We start from the raw sequence: 23,033 nt of genomic DNA, 5'->3' as shown, positions 1-23,033 counted from the left end.
AGAGTTGGGGTCCATGCTGGGCAGGGAGCCTGCTCAAGATTCTCTCTCTCCCTCTCCCTCCTTCTGCCCTTCCCCACCCTGTTCAAACGCATGTGTGCTCTCTCTAAAAAAAAAGAAAAAAAAATTTTTAAGGTCTGGGATTTTCAGGGTCTAAAGACAGGAAGACGGGTGTGAGGGCAGGGGGGAGGGCCTGGAGGGTGGGCTGATGCTAACGCGGTGTCCTACTCCTATGAGGTGGTCACTGTGCCCCTAGTCACAGCTGTCACAAGGTCCTCGGTCTTTCATCTGGCCTCCAGTCTTGCGTTCTGGTGAGCGGATGCAAGCACCTGGAGCCCCCCAAGGGAAGATGGGGCCGGGTGGAATGCTGGGGAGCCAGGCGCCCAGGGAAGGCCGAGCCCAGGAGCCAGAGCTGCTGCAGAGGGTCAGAAGGGTGTGGCTGGGAGGCCTTGATACTCATTTCAGGTTTCACACTTGTTCACAGTCAGCTCGGTGTCTCTGAACCATTGTGTGCCTCCTGGTGTGGCTCACATTATGAGAAGCCCCAAGGAGCCCAGGTCAGGGTCTGCACTGTCCTGGAGAGCAGAGGGACCAAACCCGGCCCGGGGCCCAGGGGCTGAAGCCCTTCCCATGTGCTAGGTACGCCTGCCTCCCAGCTAATTTGCAGAAACCCAGCCGCCTGCTCTTCCTCGACAGGCCAGAGGTTGATTCCAGGCCCTGTGAGAGCGACACTGCATAGAGATCACACATGCTGACATACAAATCACGCAGACCGACAAGGAGCTCACACACACACACACACACACACACACACACACACACACACACGCCCAGCGTTCCTGGTGGAGCCCTCTTCCGTGCTCTGTGGTAAACGACCACCACCTGGGGCTTCACCTCAAATTCCTACCTCATCCCCGCAAAAAGGAGACAGAGGGTTTCATCTGGTGTTTTCACCACTGTGCCTTTGGCAAGAACTGGTGTGGCACCCCCACGCCCACTTGTCCCCTGCTAGCACAGCTCAGTGCCATTTCGCTGAGACCCCTGCCTAGGGAGCTTGTCGCCCGCCCCCCACCCATCCCCTCAGAACCACCCTCAGGGAGGCCAGGTCTCCTCTCCCTCAGCAGCCGGGCCCAGAGCTGCCCCAGCCTGGGCACCTCAGGCAGGAAGCTGTCAGAGGCCAGGGCTGCCATTTGAACTGGAGCAGATGGTTTTACCGGGAGGAAGTTGACAGTTCAACTTCAAACACGGGTGACGCAGGCCTCGCACTGCCTGCTTCCCTGTCACACCCCTGCCCGCGCCTGCCCACCCCACCCCCCTCCTCCCCGAGAGGGAGACCCAGGACGAGACGCCTTTCACCCACAGGTGCCGAGCTCGCCAGGGCTGAGGCAGGAGGAGGCCGCGCCCATGGGGTTCCAGCAGCCGTCGCTGGCCGTCCTGTACCTGCTGGGGGTGCTGGGTGAGTACCGAGGCACGTACCGAGCTCCTGGGACTCGGGGTGCAAGGGGGGAGATGCCAGGTCTTAAGTCGGTCTGATGCAGGCGCACATGTCCTGTCTCTGGAGCACCAGGGAGGGTTGCGGCCCCCTTGCCTGTCTCCCCACCATCCCTTTACCACCTGTCCCAGCTCGGCTTTGTTCTTGCACTGTGGGGGGTCTTCCTGCACCCTTCCAGGTGGGACCCAGGCAAAATCAGACTCTCAGCTCCCATCCAGCAGGAGTTTCTTCTGCAGCTCCCCCCGCCCACCTTGAGTGTCTGGACTTGACCTGGATACGCCCAGACTCAGGGAACCCATGGTCTCCTGGGCGGTTCTGATGGCACTCTGAGCGCAGGGTGGGGGCTGCCTCTGAGAAGGCAGCTCAGTGTGTGTCAAAGATGCTCCCCTCGTTCCAAGTCCCCCCGACTCTGTCCCAGAGGAGCCGCAGCCCGGTGGGCCAGCCAGGCTGTGAGCGCACACTGCGTCTGCTCTCACTCCAGGCCCAGGGCAGGGGCTCCAGAACCTGGGCCTCCAGGGCCAGTGTGGAAGAATCTGGGACCTCTGAGAAGCTTGGCTGGGGGTCAGACTAGAGGTGGGCGAGCCTGGGGCCTCCTGTTTGCAGGGAGGGAGTCAATGGAAGTTGGAGGGCTCCCCACTTACGACATGTCGAGGGTGAACTGGATGAGGTCTGACCACTTTGCAAGGGTTTGGAGGGTACTGCGGGGCTAGAGAGATGCTGACCTCAGGCCAGGTGCGAACAGGGGGGCTATGGCTTCCTGGTTTGGAGGGAAAGGACGTGGGGGCCACTGGCTGCCTGATCAGGGAGCCTCAGTCCCTTCTAGACAGGCTGGTGAGTACATGCGTGTGTGTAGGTACGTGTGTGTGTGTGAGAGAAGGGTGTGTGTGTGTGTGTGTGTGTAAATGCAGGTTTGCCATCCTCCATGCATCTGTGATGACGCCAGAACATGCATTCACACAGCTCTTCTCGCATGAACCGCAAAGACACACAAAACACCTTCTGTCCCCAGGGCAGAGGTCCCCAGAGATGGGACCCTCCTGAGGAGGTGCTGTGGCCTCCTTGGCCCTGGGGATTCCTCAGACGGGGGCCTTGATGCCACCGGAGCAGGGCGGCTGGCTAGGCTCCCAGCTGGCTATGGGCATGGGGTCCTGCTCCCTGGACCTCCCATCTGAAGTCCATCATGGGGCCAGGCTCCCCGCAGGATCGGGCAGCTCCCAGAGGCCAGCAGAGCCCAGAGTCAGGGAGACTGGGAGGCAGCACCTTCCCCGGGAGTGCGGGAACCATCTAGAACCCCAGGAGCTCATGCTTTCCGGTGTGTTTGTATGAACTGGCAGAGGGTAAACACTCCCATCGCTTCGTGGCCCCCAGCTTTCAAAATGCCTTTAAAGCCAATTTCTTCTGTGAGCTTCACAACAGCCTAGGAGGGAGGTGGGCCCAGTGTCCCCCATTTTATAGTCGGGAAACTGGAGTTCTAGAAAAGCTGAGAAGCCAAGCTCAGGGCTCAGCAGCTAGGGGCACCAGGGCCAACCCCAGCCCCGCATCCCTGCTCTCTGGGAGGCCCCCTGTAACCCCAAGAGCTCAGACACACCAAAGCCATTCCCTCAAGTAGGAAAAGGGCTTCAGGTCACAACTACCTTGTACAGACAGGTCCCCACCAAGGGCAGGGGATGATGAGGGCAGGGGACGCCGAGGGCCAGGGCTGGAGCTGGGCGCCAACAGCTTGCACACCCTTTGAGCCATTCCGGGAAGGGACGCCTGGCCACCGGGAAGGGACGCCTGGTCACTGGAGCCCTGGAGGTGCTGTGTCTCCTCGCTGGCCATCAGGGCTGTAACTTGGGGACCTTTGGGGCCCATGGTGCACCTGGGGTGGTAGGACAGCTGGTGTCCTCTTTCACTGCCTTTAGCCCCGACCTGCCTGGGGCTCACCTGCTGGGGCAGGGGGTGGGGGGTACAGGCAGCCCCGAGGGTCATGCCCGCCCACCAGGACTGCAGAAACCAGCACTGAGGCAAAGCCATGGGCTCTGCAGCTTGGATTCTGGTCTGCCACTTGCCAGCTGGGTGACCTTGAACCATTCTGTAAGCCTCAGTTTCCTCCTCTGCAAAATGGAAATAATAAGAGTATATATCTCGTAGAGATTTGTAAGGGTTATACGAATCGATGACTATAGGCTCTGAGTAGGAATGTTAGTTCCAGTGCAGTTAAATGCCCAGTAAACATCGATGGTCTCAGTTATTATTACCGTCATTGTCACCAGGATCGGGGGCAGCAGGGAACAAGTCGGGTAGGACGTGGTGGGGAGTCTAGCCAGATGCCAGCCTGGCCATCAAGCCTTCTCTTCCCCAGTCCTCTTCCCCGAGGGCCTCTCTGAGGTGGTGGCGTCTTTTCGGAGACACGGAGGCAGGAAGGAGCCAGGCAGAGAAAAGGGAGATGCGTCCCATAGGGATTGGCAAGAGCAAATGCAGCAGACAGGACAGGCCCAAGAAGGGCTGGGCACCCACAGGAGACAGGGGCATCGGGGGCTCTAGCTTCGGGCAGTCTTCCCCGGCCTGCTGTTCTAGCATGCAGAAGCTGAGGCCCTTGCTGGCTCTGGGTGAAAAGAATCCAGCACCCAGCAACCCAAGCTTCCCACCCCCAGTGGGGAATAGAGGAATGTGGGGGCCCCGGGGCCGGCGCTGGCCCTTCCGGTCACTCTGTCCAGCTCCAACACTCCAGCGGGGTGTTCCCCGCAGAGATCAAGGAGGGGTTTCAGCCCCCTGATGGAACTGATTGAACACTGGTCTGTGTGTGTGCATGTGTGTGGGTACAGGTGTGAGCCCATGTGTGCGTGCTGTGTGCGTGTGTGCCATGTGCCTGTGAGCCCGTGCATAGGGGCTGTGTGTGCCCGCCTGTGTGCAAAGGCCTGTGGGGCTGGGAGTCGTGCAGACTGGGGCATGATTTCTGTAGAGCCCCTCACAAATGACAAGAATGCTTCTCAGAATCTCAGCCTTCTCGTCTATAAAATGGGGATGACCAAGGCGCTCACCTTCCAGGTCAATGCAATTGTAAATCTGGTTCATTCACTCATTCCAACAGCAAGCCTTTACTGAGCACCTACTATGTGCCAGCCACTATTCTAAGCGCTGGGGACACAACTGAACCTTCGAAATCCCCACCCTGGCAGATCCAGCGGAAGAGTCTAGGTGTGATGGGGAGACAGGGACAGCATGGGTGCTGGGAGGCCATGGGTGGGGTGGGGCTGGAGGTTGGCAGTGCTGGGTGCCGTGCTTACCCAGGGAGGGTGCAGGGGGTCTCACGAGAGGATAATGTTTGGGCAGCGTCTATAGGAAGTGAGTGGGCATGCCATGTGGGCCCAGGCAGGACGGTAGAGGGTCCCCTACACCTTTCCAGGTCCACACACCCTTATCCCGAACCTCAGGCAAGACGTGTTTGGGAATTCAGAATTTTCCAGTGTGGGTCATGCCGCACGTGTGCTGTGTGCTCATCACCCCTGAGTGAGGTCTCCGGCAACACCCACTAACCGAACGCGTTCCCATTCCGTGGAACGTGAACTCACACCCTAAGAGAGATGTGTAAAGGCTGCAAACCTCCTCCCGCCAAGTGCACTAGAAAAGATTTCTGGTTTGGGGTTCTGAGTGGCAGATGAGGGACTGTAGCCCCAGATCACTTCCTCCGTCCATTCTACCATCACCATCATCATGTCCGGTTCCCACGGGAACCCTGAAACTCCCTTTTCCCTTGGGGCTCAGCTGGGACAGATGTGGTGGGAACAGGGTAGGCAATTGGTGGTGATTGGTCGAAGCAAAAAGGGTCCTGGGCCCCCACAGACACCCATGGAGACACCCAGGGTGAGCCCTTCTCTCCTTGGCCTCAGTTTCCCCTATCTGTACCCTGGGGTGAGCTGGCTCCAGGTTCTCCCAGTGGTAGATTCCCGTCGGGCCCTGTAAAGTGATGGTGATGGGGTTTCGCGTCCTGACTCTACCATCAGCAAGCTGTGTGACCTGGGCCAAGTCACTCTGCCTCTCTGAACCTCAGTTTACTGATCTGAAAATGAGAATGAGCGTGGGCCCTTCCTCACAAGGCCGTGGGTAGGAAAAATCTGTGGGATATGTGAAGTTCTGAACAAAACGGAGGGTTCGTCCCTGTCACAGTGAAGACGCATATGTGGCATGAAATTCATGCAAATTCAATCGGACACAGCAGGCCACCAGAGAGAGAGCGATCACAATGTAGACTGTGACGGCCATCGTGCTTGTGATCGGCTCACATCCTCAGGTTGGCGCAGGCCCCACAAGCGGGATTAGAGGTCCGGATCTGCCATTCCTTCTGCAGGGCCAGTCCCCAGGCTTCTCTTGGCCTAAGCTCGGTGTGACTCTCTGTGTGTCTTGCCCATAAAGAGACTCCTGATCAAACACCAGCCAGTGCCTCTGGTGCTCCACTGAGAAGCAGAATTTGGGGCCTTCATGATCTTTGTTTCCCTCGAGCTTGATACGGACGCAGGGTAGACCCCGCTCTGCTGATCGGTGTCGTTTCAGAAAAGGGGCTTTCCAATCTTCCAAGTCAGCCTCTCATCAGACGATGAAAGGAAGAAAAGTCCAGAACTTCCCCAAAAGGCAGTCCGACGTGGGGTGTTCGCTGTGTGAATTGACGAGACGTTTGCGGACTATTAGACGGACTCATTGTTGGAAAAATAGAATATCTGACTTCCAAACCGGGCTAAGTCCTTCTGTTTCCTGATCTGGGAAACAGGGTAATGGCAGCCCCCTTCAGTAAGGCTGTCGGGAGTGGGGTCTCCTGCTCAGAGGGCTCGCCCTGGGGTCTGCATGCCATGAGTAAGAATGCCATGAGCGTTCACTCTCACTGTTCCCATCAGTCGCATCCCAGGTCCCGCCAGGACGCCGCCGCCTTGCCTCCGCTTCCCAGCAAGTGGCCACTGCAAAGGATGTGCGCGGTCCCAGCAGGGTCTGGGAGTGAGCCCGGAGCCGGCCAGCCTGGACCAAGCTCTAGCTCTGCCGAGTCCCGCAAAAGGGAACCGCTAACATGGAACATTCGCCAACAATTCCCAAACCCAAACGACGTCTGCGGATCTCTGGAAAATGCCTTTGGTGCAAATCCTGACCTGAACGAACAGCGGGCTATTTATAACCCCGCGCCTCCCACCTCATGTGAAAATCCATATGTTCCGCTGCAGAACACATCACGAGTTGGAAGCTGGAGCTCCAGACACGGGGGGACAGTAGGGTGCCTCAGAGGTGCTGGCCAGCTCTCTCGGGCTTTCTCAGCCCTGAACGCGGCCTGGGCTCGGCCACTCCAAGCTCAACATCAGGGGGCTCCAAAGGAGGGCGGGCAGGGGAGAAAAGGGCCCTTTGGAGGATTCTCATTCCTGGCCCCAGCTGCTCAGCTGCAGCCGTGGCTGGCGGATTAGGAAATGGCCAGGGCATTTGAGCCTCGCCTCCCTCATGGGCCCCAGGGTCTCCGGGCTTCTGTTTGCTGCTCCTGCAGCCACAGAGCCGTGGGCCTCAGCCACACATGGGGCTGGCTAAGCCCCAGCCCCAGACGGGCTCAGAGAGAACCTGAGCCCAGTCTGCAGGGCTCCAGGGGAGGAGGCTACTGGTCGCACCCCTGTGAGGAGCAGCTAAGAGAATGAAAATGGGTCTTGGACAATGAAAACCTGAGCATGTCTCTGGACGGACAGAAAGAAGAAGCGTCCAGAAGGCTCCGGGTCCGTCACACATCTCACCATCCACTTCTGCCCGGTCCCCGCCAGCCACTGAGATACATCAGGACCTGAAGGTTTAGATCAGAGAAGTCTGAACGGAGAGGAAGCTGAGGATGGCGGCATCTGACTTCCTCATTTTACAGATGAGGAAACCAAGCCCAGAGAGGTTGAGTGACTTGCCAAGATCACAGAGCAAGTTCGTGGAAAAGGTTCCCGTGGCATGCTGCACTAACGGAACGAAATTCCAAGTTCACTCCCGATCATCGGGTCTGTACGCTGTGAACGCGCCGGGAGCTGGTGAAGGGAGGGGAGGCAGCTTGGCCCAGCAGTCAAGAGCACAGAGTCTGGGACAGGTGTCTTGGCTTTGAGTCCCAGCCCCAGCAGCGACCTGGTTAGTTATCCTTCCACCACTCCTTCAACTGTAAAATGGAGATTAAAATAGTAGCGCCTACTGGGCGCCTGGGTGGCTCAGTCAGTCAAGTTTCGGGCTCTCGGTTTCAGCCAGGTTGTGATGTCAGGGTCGGGCGTTGGAGCCCCACGTCAGGCTCCACGCTGGGTAGGGAGTCTGCTTGAGGATGCTCTCTCCCTCTCCAGCTGCCCCTCCCCTCACATGCACATGCTCTCTCCTCCCTCTCTAAAATAAACAAATCTACTTCATAGAGCTGTGGTGAGGTTTGAGAGAGTTAACGTATATAAATGCCTGGTAACTGTGAACTCTAACAGTGTTGCCGGTGATGATGGTGATGATGGTGATGATGGTGATGGGGGTGACGGTGACGGCGGTGTTGTTGTTGATGGTAACAGTCATCATGATGGGGGTGACGGTGAGGCCGATGGAGGTAGTGATGGCGACGGTGATGGCAATAGTACTCATGGTGATTTTGGTGACAGCGACGGTGATGGGACGGTGAAGGAGGGACAATCCAGGAAATGCTGCTCTACCGAGAACATCAGGCACCCAGAGGGAGCCAAAGCCCTGGGATTCCTAGACGCCCTTCCTCAAAGAGCATTTTGGGGATTTTACTTGGTTCTCCAGCTCATTCAGTCTTTCCCAAGAACGTTCTCTGAAGGGGGCGTAGGTCATCCTGTGTGAGATCTGCGAGAACAGTCTGGTCCAGTCCCTGTCCCCAAGGGCTCCAATGTCTGGGGACTCAAGACCCTCAGGGACAGGGTCTGGGCTCTGTTGATCTCTGCACTCCCAACTTGGCACTCTGGAGGCACAACTAGGTGGCAGCAAGCATGGGTTTGGAAGGCAGACTCACGGTTTGAATCCAGGCCCCGGCAGGTGTTGGCAGTGTCCCCTTAGACGGGGCCTTCTCCCTCTCCCGACATCGACACCATGAATATATTCAACTCACATCATGGATCCATGTGAAGAGTAACAATAATATCTGTCACGAGCGACCCTGAGTGCTGAGTATACAGTAGGTGCTCAATTATTGGTAGCTGCTATTAATAATGAATGTAGACTGGGAAATATGAAGGTCTCGAGTGGGAAGCAGGAGTGGTGAACCCTCTTGTCTGTCTCTCCACGCACCCCAGGCCAGCAAAGCTCCCTGACTATCCTCCCCGTGCCCGCCCCAGGCCCCACGGGCTCCAGCACCCCCAGCTCTGAGCACCAGATGAGGAAACCTCACAGAGCGACGCAGGGGTTATTACCAGGAGCCTTGGCTGGGAGGAGAGGGCCAGCTGGCTGGGGCCTATCTTCCTTATAATTCTACCACCAGCGCCAGAACACTCAGGGAAAAACAGGCTTTTTAAAACACACTTTTTTTTTTTTTTTTTTTTTAACCCACGGCAACAATTTCCAAAAGCAATTTCAAGGGAACCATTTACTCCCTAAAGTCGTCACCCTGACTGTCCCAGTTCTCAGCTACGAAGCCAGCCCAGGGGTCAGACAGAGGGAAATCAGAGCCCCTACTTCAAGGCTGACAGAGCTGAGCGGCAAACATGGAGGGGGGTTCTGAGGCCACACACGTGCACCCCCCAGGTCCGCCCCGGCCACAGAGGAGCACTGTGCCGCCTGGCTGTGTTATCTCGGCGCCCCGCCACCCCCATCTCCGAGCTGACTTCCTCCTCCAGAAGCTGAACCATCGAAGATACACTGCTGTCACGCCCATCCTGCCGTCAGGATGCTAGAAACCAGCAAATGATGCTGGGGGCTCCCATTCTCGGTCATTCCTCCGGTTCTCTACAGCTGCGAAGTTCCAGCTCTCTTAGACTGAAAGCAATGCTCACGAGGGTTTCACACTGCAGCCGGATGCACGGAAAGGGATCCCTTATCCTCACAACCAGCCGTGTATTCTAACATTCTCTCTTCATAGTCTATGCACCAGAGGAAGATCCATTTTACTGATGTTTATATAAAAAGTAAAGCTTTAAAATGGGGAAAACATGGATTGTTGCAACCCACGGAGTTGGTTTCATGACCCACCGAGGGGTTCTGATGTGTAGCATGGAACCCAGAACCCCATACTGGGGGGGGGTGCAGAAGAGGCCACTGCTCAGGCTGTGGAGGGGTGTGAGGTGGGGTGGGGGGCAAGAGAGAGGCTCCACTTCCTGACCCTCCTCTCTCTTTCCGCAGTCACTTCCTGCCTCGGGGGGCCCTACCGGGAGAACTCAGGTAAGGAAGAGCCATACAGAGGCCTGGACCAGGGGCTGATGGGGGGGAGCTATGATTCCATCGGGCTGTAGGGGGACCTGCCTGAGTGAACCCCACCCCCACAGAGCGAGAGAGCGCCCTAGCACGCGCAGATAGGGACACCCACACAAGCGTACACATTTAGATGACCGTGTGCCCACAGATGTCCTCAATGGCCATAAAGCGCCACCTGAATGCTAGTTCTCGGGATAATCGTTACAGGGGCCCACTCACCATGCACAGAAAACATACTGGCCCTACACAGTCCTGTTTCCTACTCGGTCCTGCCAGATCTCCCCATTCAAAGCCATTTGCCTCTGACCCTGTGGAGAGGGGCTGCTCCAGACTATAAAGTATGTGGGATGCCCTGCCTTCAAGGTCAGACTTGAAGAGGCTAGTGTTTCCCAAACAGGGCTCCTGGAATGCGTTGGATGAAAGCTAGGCTACGCTGGAGATGTCCCTCACTGGAGAATGACTGTTCATACCGTCTTGGAAAAGGCTCTGAGAAATTCTGCAGTGAAAAAAACCTGTTCAGTACTTTTTAACTCAGCTGTTCTCAGACTCATTTCACCCCAGACCTCACTCTTTCACATCTCCTGAGATAACATCATGCTGAATGTGTTTTGGGAGAAATGTGCTGGAGGGTCTCATGAAGCCACGTGCAACCAGAAGGAGCTGCAGGGGCCTTAGCAGGCCCCTGTCCAGGACTTGGCGCCCTGCAGTGGCATCCTAGCTCTGGGCTCTAGCAAGTGCTTTGTCCATTCTAAGCCCCAATTTCCCCACCTATAAAATGGGGAGAACATCTCTTCCCTGGTGAGGATTCGGTGAGTCTGCTTCCTGGGGGGAAAGGGGCAGAACATCCTGCCAATGTCAGGAGTTGGACAAGCCCCCTGTGTCTCAAACTAGTCCAGTGACCTTGCCAAGCCTTAGCCCTGTGCTCTGGGCCCCAAGCCTAGAAAAAGATAGCCTGCCTAGAAGTTTCCAACCAGGGAAAAACTTCCACCTCCCAATCACTTGGAAAAACCTTTTACATTAAAAGGAAGGAAGGAAGGAAGGAAGGAAGGAAGGAAGGAGAAAGAAAGAAAGGAAGGAGAAAGAGAAAGAAAGAAAGAAAGAAAGAAAGAAAGAAAGAAAGAAAGAAAGAAAGAAATCATAAACAGGTAATACAGTTGCCTGGCCTAAATCTTTAAAAATATAAAAAGACCTGCAGTGACACATCTCATTTCCATTTCTGTCCCCATCTGCCAGTCCTTCCCCACCCTAACATCCCAGGTAACAACCACGTGGATTCCTGTCATTTCTCTCCTTCTAGAATCTATGCATTTTATAAAGCTCCGTGGAATAAAAAAGGAGGAGATTATATATATATAATTATATAATAATTATATATATACATATATATACTTATATATATAATTATTATATAATTATATATATACTTATATATATAATTATTATATAATTATATATATATAATCTCCTCCTTTTTTATTCCACGGAGCTTTATAAAATCACCCTAATCCCATTCCTACCCACGATCCAACAGTTCCACTCCTCGGTATTTACCCAAGAGGAACGGAACACGTGCCCACACAGACAGACATCGGCTCAGGCACATCCCACGCAGCTTTGCTCACAGCAGCCAAACAGTGTCTAGATAAACAAATCGTGGCACAGCCACACAGCGAGACCTCATTCCGCAACAAGAGGGAACGTGGTGGGTGCAACGATGCAGAGAAACTCCGCATGCCGAAGGAAGGGGGTCAGACGAGAAAAACAGGACAACAGAAACACAAACACGCTGCACGACTGGCGTGATTCCCCGTACATAACATTGGAGAGGAGGCAAACGCGTCTCTAGCGACAGAAAGCAGATCCGTAGGTGCCTGAGGCTGGATGCAGGGGAATCGGCCACACCTGGGCACCAGGGAACGTTCCAGGTGGCAGACATGTCTGCCTCTCGAGTGTGGCAGTAGTTCCAGAGTGCATGCGTTCGTCAAGTTCCCCTGAACAACTCTCATAGGCACACATTTCACTGGGTCTAAATCGTACCTCAACGACACTGGTTTGAGAAATCAGAGAGAAAAATAAAACAGGCACCAGGCCCTATTTCTAATGAAGTAGAGTTTGCAGAGTGGGGCGATCCTGCTGGACAGTGGGGTCCTGAGCACCCTTTGCCAGCTGCTCTGAGTTCCCCTCTGCTCTGAGGTCTCCAGCCCCAGCCCCAGCCCCAGGGGCCCAGCTTTGGGGGACGGCTTGAGTGTCTGGGAAGCACCCACTCCTCACCATGTCCCCGAGGACAAAGCTCACGGGAGCCAGGCAGGCAGCCCCTGGGATGGAAGGCAGTAGGAGCCTGGCGGGGGAGAAGGCAGAGGAGGGTTCCCACGGAGGGCACCCCCCAAACACATACCTCTTTGACCCCCAGGAACCTCGGTGAGACTGGCAGGCTCCAACTCGCCGTGCCAGGGCCAGCTGGAGGTCCTCATCGATTCCACATGGCACACAGTGTCTCAGTGGAGCTGGAACCAGGGTACAAACCGCAGGGAGGACATCAACCAGGCCTCAGAACTCTGCCGGAGCCTGGCTTGCGGGAAGCCCTTGTTCTTGGCCCCCCTCCCTGACTTCAACAATCCCCAGCACCCGGTCACCTGCTACGGACGCCTGGGGTCCTTCTCCAACTGCAGCTACAGTGAGGCCAGCCAGAGGAGCTCTCTGAGCCTGATCTGCCAAGGTGGGTGATGAGCCGGCCACACAGGTCCCCTGGGCCTGAGCACCAGCCCCGGGGGAGGCTGCCCAGGGCCTGGGATCTGGGGCCCAAGCCGGCAAGTGGAAGGGGGATCGTAATTTACAACAAAGACCCCCCAGACACATAAACTGGTGGGGAACTGGAGGGGAAATGCTGAGGGGGGGCTGGAAGAGATCGAAAACCTGGTTCTGCCATTGCTAACGTTAGCGTCTCCTCTTAACCCTCACTTACCAACAGTAAAATGGGCCGGCGCTGCCCCCCACCCCAGGATGCCTAGAGACAACGTGTGGGTCAAGTGGGCCTAATGGGGCGAGCAGCACTTACATCATGAGTTCTAGGTCTTTCTCCAAACCATCCAGTACCCCCAGCCCTCCCCGACCCCGCATTCTTTCCCCCCAACTTCCAGTCCTTCCTCCCGGGGCTCCTGCCCCTCCCTCACCGGAGTATCTCATTGCAGAGCCACGGAAGACACCACCTCCTCCCACGAGCCCCCCACCCACCACCACTCCAGAGCCCACAGGTAAGAGAATTCAGAGGTTCCCGGGGGCAGGGTGCAGGATTTAGCCAATTAGAACATGGGATGCCCCGTTGCATTGGAATTTCAGATGATCATGACGAAGTTTAGTGTAAGTAGGTCCTGGGCAACATTTGGGAGCTCGCCACCCCCCACGGTAGTCGGCCAGTCCCTCCTTCGACCTTGTGTTGGAGCTGAAAACCCAGCAGCAAGCAAGCCCCCCCACCCCCACAGCCGGCTGGGCAACACTCAGACCCGCTCCCTGCTTCGTCCCTCCACAGCTCCTCCCAGGCTGCAGCTGGTGGCCGGGCCCGGGGGCCTGCGGTGCGCCGGCGTGGTGGAGTTCTACTACGGCAGCCTGGGGGGGGCCATCAGCTACCAAGAGCAGGACCAGGACGGGACCCGGGACCTGAAGAACCGCATCTGCATGGCCCTCCACTGTGGCTCCTTCCTGAAGCACCTGCCAGAGGCCGAGACAATCAGGACCCAAGATCGGGGGGACAGCAAGCCCTTGCCCATTCGATGGGAGATCCAGAATGCCAGCTGTGCATCCCTGGAGCAGTGCTTCAGGAAAGTCCCGCCCTATGAGGGTGGCCAAGCTCTGGCCCTTATCTGTTCTGGTGAGTGAGACCCCGTGAGGACCCACGGGGTGCCCCAGATCGTCCATCGTCTCCTGTTCCTGGAAACCCCTGCGTGGAGCACAGGGCACTGGGCACGGAGGGGAATGGGAGGGAAACAGAGGGCGAGGCTACACTCCCACCCAATGCCCTGGAAACCTCTGCAGAGTAACACAGAACAAGCTCAAATGAAGGTGGGATCAGCCAGGACTTCCAGGACGAGGTAAGGTCTCCTCAGGGGTTTGGAAGGAGGAGAAGAGCAGGGATTTGCTGGAACAGAGGAGAGAAGGCTTTTTAGGTGGGAATTGTGACTCGTGCCAAGGATCGGAGCAGGTGGTGCACTGAGAGGGGACCAGCCTTGCAGGAGGGGAGTTGGTAAATCCCAGAGACAGATGAGGCCGGAGCAGGGGTGACAAGTAGGAGGTCCCCCCAGCACAGCAGGCAGAAGGAGCCCGGAGCAGGTCCCCACAGAGCTTCCCGCAGAAGCTCCTGCACAATGACAAGAAGACTGGTGAATCTGAGTGTGGCTGAGGGGAGGAGACCCAAGGAGATGGTCTTGGGGACCGCAAAACCAGGATTGCTGGGAAAACAGAGGAGGAAAAGGCCACAGATCAGAGTAAGAACAATCACAGCACACCTTGGGAGGGAGTGGGTCCCCATCACCAGTCCGGACTATAAGTCAGACTTCCTGAGCTCCTCCTTGGTGCTAGAGACCTTCCCAGGATGGTTGTTCATGTTCACAACAACCTGAGGAGGTGGGTGCTATTATTATCCCCACTTTACAGATAGGGAAGCTGAGGCTCAGAGAGGTTAAATTTCTTGCCCAATATCACAGAGCATTAGCAGGGATTTCCACTCGAGCAGCGTCACTCCAGAGCCTGCTGTCAAAGCCTCTGCTACCAAAAACACCAGCTACGTCAGAATGGTTAGGAATGCAGGTGCTCAGACCCTGAATCTGATTTGCATCTCGGCAAGGTCCTAGGGGGGCCTGTGCACACTTCTGGAAGCCTTGCTCTGGACCACTGGGCTCTCCAGCTAGCACACCCGTCCTCACTCCTCAACCCCGCCCAGCCCCTGGATACCTGGTGTGGATTAGCCAGACACCGCCCCCTCCAGGTAGATGCAGGCCCCCAGGGTCTCTCCCCCTGATTGGGGAACACGGTGGGGCTCCCAGCCCCACCCACCTTGCCCTCCTGCCGTCTACAACCAGCAAAACCAGATGGGGAGGTCTTGCCTCTGAAATTCTGTTCTAAGTAGAACATTTACTAGGGCCTTTTAGATGGATGTTGCTATGGAAACTGGCCAAGCTGGTGTGATCACAGCTCACTCTAACCTGAGCACAGGTGTGCCTCAGCTCTGGAGCCCAGGCTCCACCCCGACAAGCAGAAATGGATTCAGTCCTTTCATGAAAGCCACCCCTTGAGCCTGGACAGCAGGATTCCTGGGTTCTGTCCCACCCCTTGAACTGCCAGGACCCAGAGCAGGAAGTGTTTCCCATCCCTGGGCCTCAGTTTCTCCTTTCTGAAAAGCCCAAGGAGCAGCAGGAGAAGGAGAGGATGGTTCTCAGAGGGACGTGGACCCAGAGGGAGCCGCTTCTCCTTGCTCTTCTCTTGCCCTCCCCTGCCTGGAGGCCAACTCCCTCCCGTGGCTGCCACGGGCATCGCCAGTCCGCCAGCTTCTTCCCGGAAAGCGCCCATCCTGTCACATCTCAGGATAGCTATCAGCAGCTGCCCACACATGCCAGGGAAAGAGCTTCTGGGGGGGAAATGCTAGAAGATGTGAGAAGGAGGGAAGAACAGAAAGGAAGGTGATCCCAGCACACCTCTCCCCCCACTAGCTGGGCTCTGCCAGGACCCTCTCTTGGCCAGCGACACAGGCCTCCAGTGGTCAGGCATGTAGACTAGGGACCAAAGGAGCTCCTTCCAAACCTGCCACCTGCCCTCCATTGCTTCTCCTCTCCAGAGTTCCAGCCCAAGGTGCAGAGCCGCCTGGTGGGGGGCAGCAGCCTGTGTGAAGGCTCCGTGCAGGTGCGCCAGGGCAAGCGATGGGAAGTCCTGTGTGACGTCCCCCGGGCCAAGGGCACTGCGCGGTGGGAAGAGGTGTGCCAGGAGCAGCAGTGCGGAGAAGTCAACTCCTACCGGGTTCTGAATGCCGCCGAGAAGACCTCCCACGGCCTCTCCTGTCCCCAGGAGAAGCTGTCCCAGTGCCACCAGCTTCAAGAGAAAAAATCCCACTGCAGGAGGGTGTTTGTCACGTGTGAGTTGGCCACAGCTCCGGGGGCAGAGGGACAGTCTGGATTTTCCCTCTAGGACCTAATCAGTGAGCGTGTTTCTGAAGGACAGGCTCAAGGACTAGACAGAGAGCTGCGGAGCCTTAGAAAGGGAAGGAACGGTGGCAAACTGGGGGGTGGGGGGGGAACGGGGCCGGCAATGGTGCTCAGACAACAACGAGCATGAGCCATAAAGAGGAGACTGGCCATAATGGATGAGAGAGCTCTCAGTCTATCCTCTAGTCTTCCAGGATGGAAGATAGAAAAGCAAGGGAGAAATGGTAATCGAATAGCGCATAAAAGAGGGATGGATGGACGGACAGATGGATGGATGGCTATTAGCATAGGATGGCAAGGTGATCGCTTATAAGCAACTGGCAAAGGGTAGAACGTTAAATAGTTGTAACAAGAGTGGCCAGTGACAGCTGGGTGATGAATTGCTGGATGGTAGGTAGTAGACAGATGGATGGGAGGCAGAGAATTGGAGAGAGGCGTGGAGAGGCGAGTGTATGCCCGCCTTCTGCCCACGCTGGTGAATCACTGCAAGGAGCGGGGAGGAGGGAGGGGAACAGGGGAATCCAGGCAGCCGGCCAGCAGCCTCCCTCTGAGCAGGCAGTTCCGATGCCCCAGGCAGGACCGCCTGACCTCTCTGCCTCCCCCAGGCCAGGATCCAAACCCGGCAGGCCTGGGCGCAGGCACCGTGATGAGCATCATCCTGGCCGTTGTGCTCCTGGTAGTGCTGCTGGTCTTGTGCGGCCCTCACGCCTACAGGAAGCTGGTGAAGAAATGTAGGTGCGGGTGCCCCAAACCCCCTGCCTTTCAAGCCCCCGGGGGTGGGGGGGACCCGGGAGGAGGGGAGGAGGTCACCTCTGCTTTGCAACCCGGCCCCGCTCCTCTCCCGCCCTCACGAACAGAAAGAGAAAGTCAGGAACATGGTAAGCGCTGATTGGCCCACACGACGCATCCCCACCCCCAGGCCAAGGAGAGGGCGTGGCCATTTTCAAACAGGGTCCCACCCCCAGCCTCCGAACCTGGCTCCACCCCCTAGCCACTCCGCAACAGGCTGATGGAGCCACTTCCTCTCTGAGCCTCAGTTTCTTCATCTGCCTAATGGGCGATTGCACACTTTGTGAATATAAGGGGCTGGTATCCTTGCCTTGCAGAACTCTGGAAAAAATTATTCAGAGACAGGAAGTGGATTAGAGGGGCTGAAAAGAGAAGGCCTGGAGATGGGCAGTGTCGGCCAGGTCCCTAGCGCTGGCTCTATTCTAATGCCCCCTGGCCATTTCTTCTGAAGAGGCAGCCCCCTCAACACGCTCCTTTAGCTCTAGGTGGGTCCAGTTACCCTCTGAGCAAATCAGAAAACTGAGACCCGAAGGGCTTCGGGAGGTGAAGTCCAGCAGTCCCACCTTTAGTGGCACCTGCCCCCTCCTGACTCCCTTCCCCCAGCATTTCCCCATCCTTCCCTCCCATGATGGCTGCCCACCCTCGTCCTCATGAGCCCTTCCTGTCTCCTAGTCCGCCAGAAGAAACAGCGCCAGTGGATTGGCCCCACAGGAATGAACCAGAACAGTAAGTGTCCTGGGAGGCAAGGTCCTCCTCAGCTGCAATTACTTGAGGTCTCTAACCACCCCATACTCATCTAAGGTGGGACTGTGGTCAACAGATGTTAACAGCTGGTATCCATGGTCACGTAGGTTTAGAAATCAGTGAGTTAAGCAACATTAGACTTGGTTCTGTATTTCAGGACTTATTGGAACCTTAATGGGCATTTTTGCAAGATGCATCCCACTTCCCACTTCCACATTCTTCCTTTCCTTTTGCTAGTCAGGATGTGTTGTGAAGTCTCTTACAGTATAAAGCCCCTTAGCGCCAGGAGAGGAGGGAGGATATTGTCCTATCCCTTGTGTTCCAATCCCCTGCTTAATAAATGCTTGATGAATGACTAACTGATCGGCGGAAAGCCCACCCCACCAGACTGCTGGCCAACCCCAAGCTGCTCTAAAAGTCTGGCCCCTGCAAGAAGGAACCTTCCCAGGGAGAAAGGAGTAGAGGAACGCATTGAAGAAGCTGTGGGTGCCCTTGCCTCTCCCCTATCCCACAGTGGGAAATTCCAAGCCCCTACCAGGAAGGAGGAGGAGGGACAGAGCAGGGAGGCTAACGACACTGTCCCCTGCCTCTGCTCAGTGTCCTTCCATCGCAACCACACGGCGACCGTCCGGCCCCGGGTTGAGAACACCACCGTCTCACACGTGGAGAATGAATACAGTCAGCCGCCCAGGAACTCCCAGGTCTCCACTTATGCAGGTAAGCAGCTATCTCCCCTTGCTACCGGGGAGGAGGTGGGCTGCAGCATGGGTCACGTGATCAGTGGGAGAAGGGATGCTCTGGGGGAGAGGGGGCTCTCACTGCCCTTTGACAGCCGTCCCAGCCCAGTGGGGTATGGAAGGGATCCAGCCTTCACCATCTTCGGCTTGCCTCCCCCACCCCCCAACCCCGAGACCGTGAACCACTCAGCTCGGGAGAAGCATGCTGGGACACCATTAGCCACAGCCCTGTTGCGACCTAAGTGTCTCCACAAGGCCCTGTGGGCCGGATGGTAAATGAGGCCCCTTGGATTCCTTCCAGGCAGCACAGAGCTGGTGAGGGCCTGCGGAAGCCCTGTACTGAGTGCTCCCTGCCTGGCATGAACAATTAAGCCCCAGGGAGCCTGGAGTTCGGTATCATTAGTGAACACTGCTGATTTGATCGGAACAGATACCAGACTGTCAAGCCACCAGCTCGTGAAAGCCCCTGTGATCTGCAGGCCCCCGCGGACTCCTAGTCTCTGAGGGGCTCTCTCTGGGTCGCCTGCTGCAAAAGGTCTCTTTCCTTTCTGCAGCTCTGGAAGGGGCCCTGCGTCGTGTTTCCACCCAGCCTGATAACTCGTCCGACAGTGACTACGACCTGCATGGGGCTCAGAGACTGTGAAAGGTGAGCCCGGCTGCCTGGCCCCCGGGACCCCTGAACAGCCCTGCGGAGAAGCACCAGCAACTTGGGTCCTCGCCTCCTGCCCATCCTGCCCGTCCAGAATGGGGGTCTCTACACATCTTGACTCTAATTTTTTTTTTTTAAGACTTTATTTATTTGAGAGGGAGAGAGCACAAGCTAGGAAACCGGGAGCTCAGGGCCTATCCCCCACCTCCGTGGACCATCTCCGGGGTGTGAGGCTTCCTCCTCTGACCTGTTTCCTTCTCTCCCCACAGAACCAGGCACCAGGCATGAAACATCAAAAGCCAGACTTGTCTCCTGAGAACAGTCTGCATCCGCTGCCTGGAAATGATTTCTGCCCCAGCTAGAACATGGACGGAGACAAGGGGACCTTCAGATATGTCCCCTGTCCCTGCCGCTGAGGGTGTCGGATCCCAGCCCAGGGAAGACCCCCAACACAGCTGCGCTGTCCCTCCCCATGTGGGAGCCGTGACAGGGACAGCCCAGAAACAAGACCTTCCCCAAGCAGACATGTGGGAAGCAGCACGCGGAGGACCTGGTTCTCTCCTCAGACTCTGATCCCAGTGAGCAGGGAAGCTCCGCTCTGGGGTGCAGGGGGGGGCGGCCGGGGGGGGGCTCAGTTCTCCAGTGTTTTTTTAGTATGTTCTTTGTAAATAACACTTTTTCTACTTCCTGCGAGCTAGAGGGCCTCCCCTCCTCAGTCCAGGGTCCAGCGCCGGGACCCCTCTTGGGACAGTGGTACAGCCGTCGTGGTCAGGGGGGCTGCGCACCTCAGACAGAGCGCCTCAACCTGGCAGGCAGCTGCCACCTGACGCGGAGCCCCATTTTCACCCTCCTTGAGCCCCCCAGCCCCTCCCCCCCAAGACGCCTTCCCGAGCAGGGTGCACTAGATCTCCGGGACCACTGGCTGCCAGGCCCAAGGGCATCGTGCCAGCCCAGGGCCTAGAGAGGGCGCCTCGTAAATCCCAGCCCATGCGGGGTTTTGCTTCCACACAGCAGTTTGAAGTTCAAAGCTAAAGCGGTTTCAGCCCATCACAGCTAACTTCTAAGCTGAGAGTCAGAGACCGGGGCTGGACGTTTCTGGAAGTTAAATCATTCACTCCCTCAGCAGAAGCAGTCTCTGCTGGTCAGAGCGTCCAGACACACACGGCAGCTTGCCGTGCCTGGGTTTCCTTAGCGAGGAAAGGAGGACGAGTGAGAGGAGCACATCTCACTGGGGGCTTGAAGATCTAGAACAGGCCGAGGCCCAGCCGGGCCCCGCTAAGCCCTCAGGCACTAGTCCTAGGGAGGCATCTTGGGTTTGGGGCTTCCTCCGCACACTCCGCCACTGTTTCCACCGGGAGCAACCGCTCTTCACAGCCCGAGCCACAGAAGCCAACATGGGAAGTTACTAGAAGGATGTGGGGGAGAATCAGCGGATCCGGGGGCACTATATTGCCCGAAGGTTCTGGTCGGTCCTCCGCCCACACCTTCCATCCAGGTCTCGGGTCTGCCCCGACCATGCTAGGGATCCAGAAACAGGGGCACCCCTTCACCTTCCTACGCTGGGCAGGGGTGAGGGGTTCCTCAAAGGGGAACAAAGAAGTGACTTTTAGGGAGAGTTGTTGGGGAGCAAGAATTCCGGTCCCCTCAGAGGTCCTTCGAGCTGGACTAAGAATCACATTGACATGAGACAGAGTCACAGGAGAAAATCAATTTAGTAGGAGCGCGGACGGGGAATCCACACAGACACGGAAACTGCAAAGACAGGCCAGATGAGGTCTGTGCGTCGTTTTTGAACAAAGGAGAAGGGGCAGGGCTCTGGGACTGCAAAGGGAAGGAATGTTCTTTACGGGACAATAAGAAGACCAGATGTTTGGTAATTAGATGTTTGCCCTGCCGTACAGATGGGCCGCTCAGATAAAATTTATCTCTGGCAATAACACTTACCTATTCTGGAAAGACCTCCAATTTAGATTCCTCTGTGTAGTTAAAGGAGGAGCAACAATTTCTTGTGAGCCCTCAGAGTCTTGATTGCCCTCTGCTTAAACTAGCCGGCCAGCCAAGTGGCCCATCTTGGCAAGGCACACCCTCGGTCCCTACAGGGCAGAGGCTGCGAGGTGCCCAGTATCGCCTACCAGCAACTTTCTCCATAAAATCTCTCAGTTCTCCAGCTCGGTCACCGTGCATGGTCTCAACACAACCATGACCTACTTAACACCCCCACCCCCCAAAAAAGGAGCTGCACTGGGGTGTAAGTCCCTTTAGAAAACTGTTTTCCAAGCCATGGCAGGCCTAGGTGGGGCACCCTGCAAAGATGTGTTTGGTTAACAGTTGAGTGAGGACCGTCTCGGCCTTGGTGTTGCCTTTGGTCAGGCTCAGGCCTTGGCGGGAAGACTCAGCCCAGAGGCCCCGGGAGGGGGCTGCGCCCCCAGCGAGCCACTCACAGGCCACCTCCCTCACTGCAGAGGAGGTCGTGCTGGGCCCTGGGCCGCCTCAGGCCCACCCTCTTGCCTTCCAGCCGAGCAGGGGCGGCCGCCCCTGAGCCGGAGAGGATAGAGCTCACTGTGTGTTCCCCCAACGCTGGCCCGTTTGCCTGAATTACGTGACCTGCCCAACTGTCAGGGGCATGTGAGCATGCAGCCTGATTTAGGCGCCTTCTCCTGTTGAGTCAAGGAGACTGAGGACCCAGAGGACCTCTGAGTATCCAGGGACAAGCCTAGCTTTGAAGTCGTCATGCCGCTCGGATCTGGAAGTCCTGAATGGGACCAACATGACAGTCAAAGGGACATCTCCAGCGGCCTCACCCCAGCTAACTTGGCAAAGTGTCCTTCCCACTAAGCTAGGAACCTGAACTTGGCACTTGGGGTGCGTCCTCGGGCAGTTGGCTCCGCAGCAAGGGGCCCACTGCGGTCTGGGGGAAGGTGCCCGGTGACCTCATGTGGCGGATGCAAGGCAGGAAGTGGTGTGGGAGGGCCTGGGGAGAAGGGAGAGCAAGGCGCAGCAGGGGTGCCCCTGCAGGGGTGACCCGCCAAAGCCCTCTCCCTCAAGCCCTCTTGGAGAAAGTGCTTCTTCTCACCACCCCCTCCACGCCCCCTGCCGCCCTGCCATCACTCTGCAACCAGAGGCGAAGCCAGGGACTAGCCTGTGTTGCCTGAGTGCGACTTTTCAGCTTCCTCCTACAAAGCCAAACTGGCTTCTAACTCTCCCTGGTGTCCTGTGTCCTTAACCCCGGACGCATGCCAGGGGCCACCAGAGTTCAGGAGGGGGCATAAGGCAGTAAAAACGTGACCAAACCCCAGGAATTCTCAACGCGGGCTTAGATTCCACCAGCTTTCTTCAGGCCGGTGGCCTCTTCTGACACCACACAGGCCTGGCGGGATGGTGGAGCAGGTGGGACAGCCAGGGGCCGGGCCCGCCCCCACCCCAGGCTGTGTGACAGGGTCCCTGACCCCCCATCCTGCAGTCTCCTCCCTGCTTAAAGCTGGGGATCAAAATGCTGCAGAAAGGCCCCAGTGAGATGCTGCACACACATCGGCGAACCCCTCGCATGTTCAGTACTGACAGTCCACAGCATCTCCGCACGTTGTCCACAGGCAGCCTGTCCCTGTCACCTTGCCAGGAAGGAATGGCAGAAGGGCTGGCTGGAGGGTCCATCAGAAGCCCCGTCTCCCGACAGCCCCAAAGCTGCCCTTCCTGCCAAAAGCAGAAGACGCCCTCCCAAACCTCATGGTAGAAGCAGCTGAGCTCAGGGTGGGCTGGGGAGGGGGCAGGTTGGGCGGTGGCCATAGAGCACTTGGCTCACAGCCGGCTTCGTGGCCCACTGCCCCTCTCTGTCCTTTTAGACCAGCTGACGGCAGGTGGCAGGAATACGGCGCCGCCCCGGCTAGGCTGGCCCCCGCACGCCCCCTGGTGGCGCCCTGGGGCCTGACAGGGCCCAAGCTTGGCCCAGGAAGAGGCAAATCCGCAGGCCCCGGCGGGAAAAAGCCTAAGATGGAAAACCGAAGTGTGGGAGAAGAAAGGAAAAGGCCACTGAGAGCCAAGCCCCAGGGCAAAGGAGCAGGGGCAGG

The 23,033-nt window shown here is 57.1% G+C and overlaps 1 protein-coding gene across 2 annotated transcripts; it reads left to right on the top strand.

Moving 5' to 3' along the window:
• The first annotated feature begins 1,292 nt into the window (after positions 1–1,292).
• On the top strand, positions 1,293–19,613 carry CD5 (CD5 molecule). 2 transcript variants are annotated; one of them, XM_046014396.1, is made up of 11 exons: positions 1,295–1,453; positions 9,791–9,829; positions 12,273–12,578; positions 13,051–13,113; positions 13,389–13,727; positions 15,687–15,980; positions 16,656–16,781; positions 17,512–17,565; positions 18,181–18,300; positions 18,875–18,966; positions 19,239–19,613. In XM_046014396.1, the coding sequence occupies exons 1-10, from the start codon at positions 1,402–1,404 to the stop codon at positions 18,961–18,963; spliced, it is 1,482 nt and encodes a 493-aa protein (XP_045870352.1). In that variant the 5' UTR covers positions 1,295–1,401; the 3' UTR covers positions 18,964–18,966; positions 19,239–19,613. The 2 variants fall into 2 exon arrangements, with proteins under 2 accessions (XP_045870353.1, XP_045870352.1); XM_046014397.1 differs by lacking the exons at positions 18,875–18,966; positions 19,239–19,613 and adding an exon at positions 18,622–18,746 and having other exon boundaries at positions 1,293–1,453.
• The last annotated feature ends 3,420 nt before the right edge of the window (positions 19,614–23,033 follow it).

The sequence above is a fragment of the Meles meles genome, chromosome 8 (genome assembly GCF_922984935.1).
Source record: "Meles meles chromosome 8, mMelMel3.1 paternal haplotype, whole genome shotgun sequence".
Classification (NCBI taxonomy): Eukaryota; Metazoa; Chordata; class Mammalia; order Carnivora; family Mustelidae; genus Meles; species Meles meles.
This window is presented reverse-complemented; position numbering and strand designations above follow the sequence as displayed.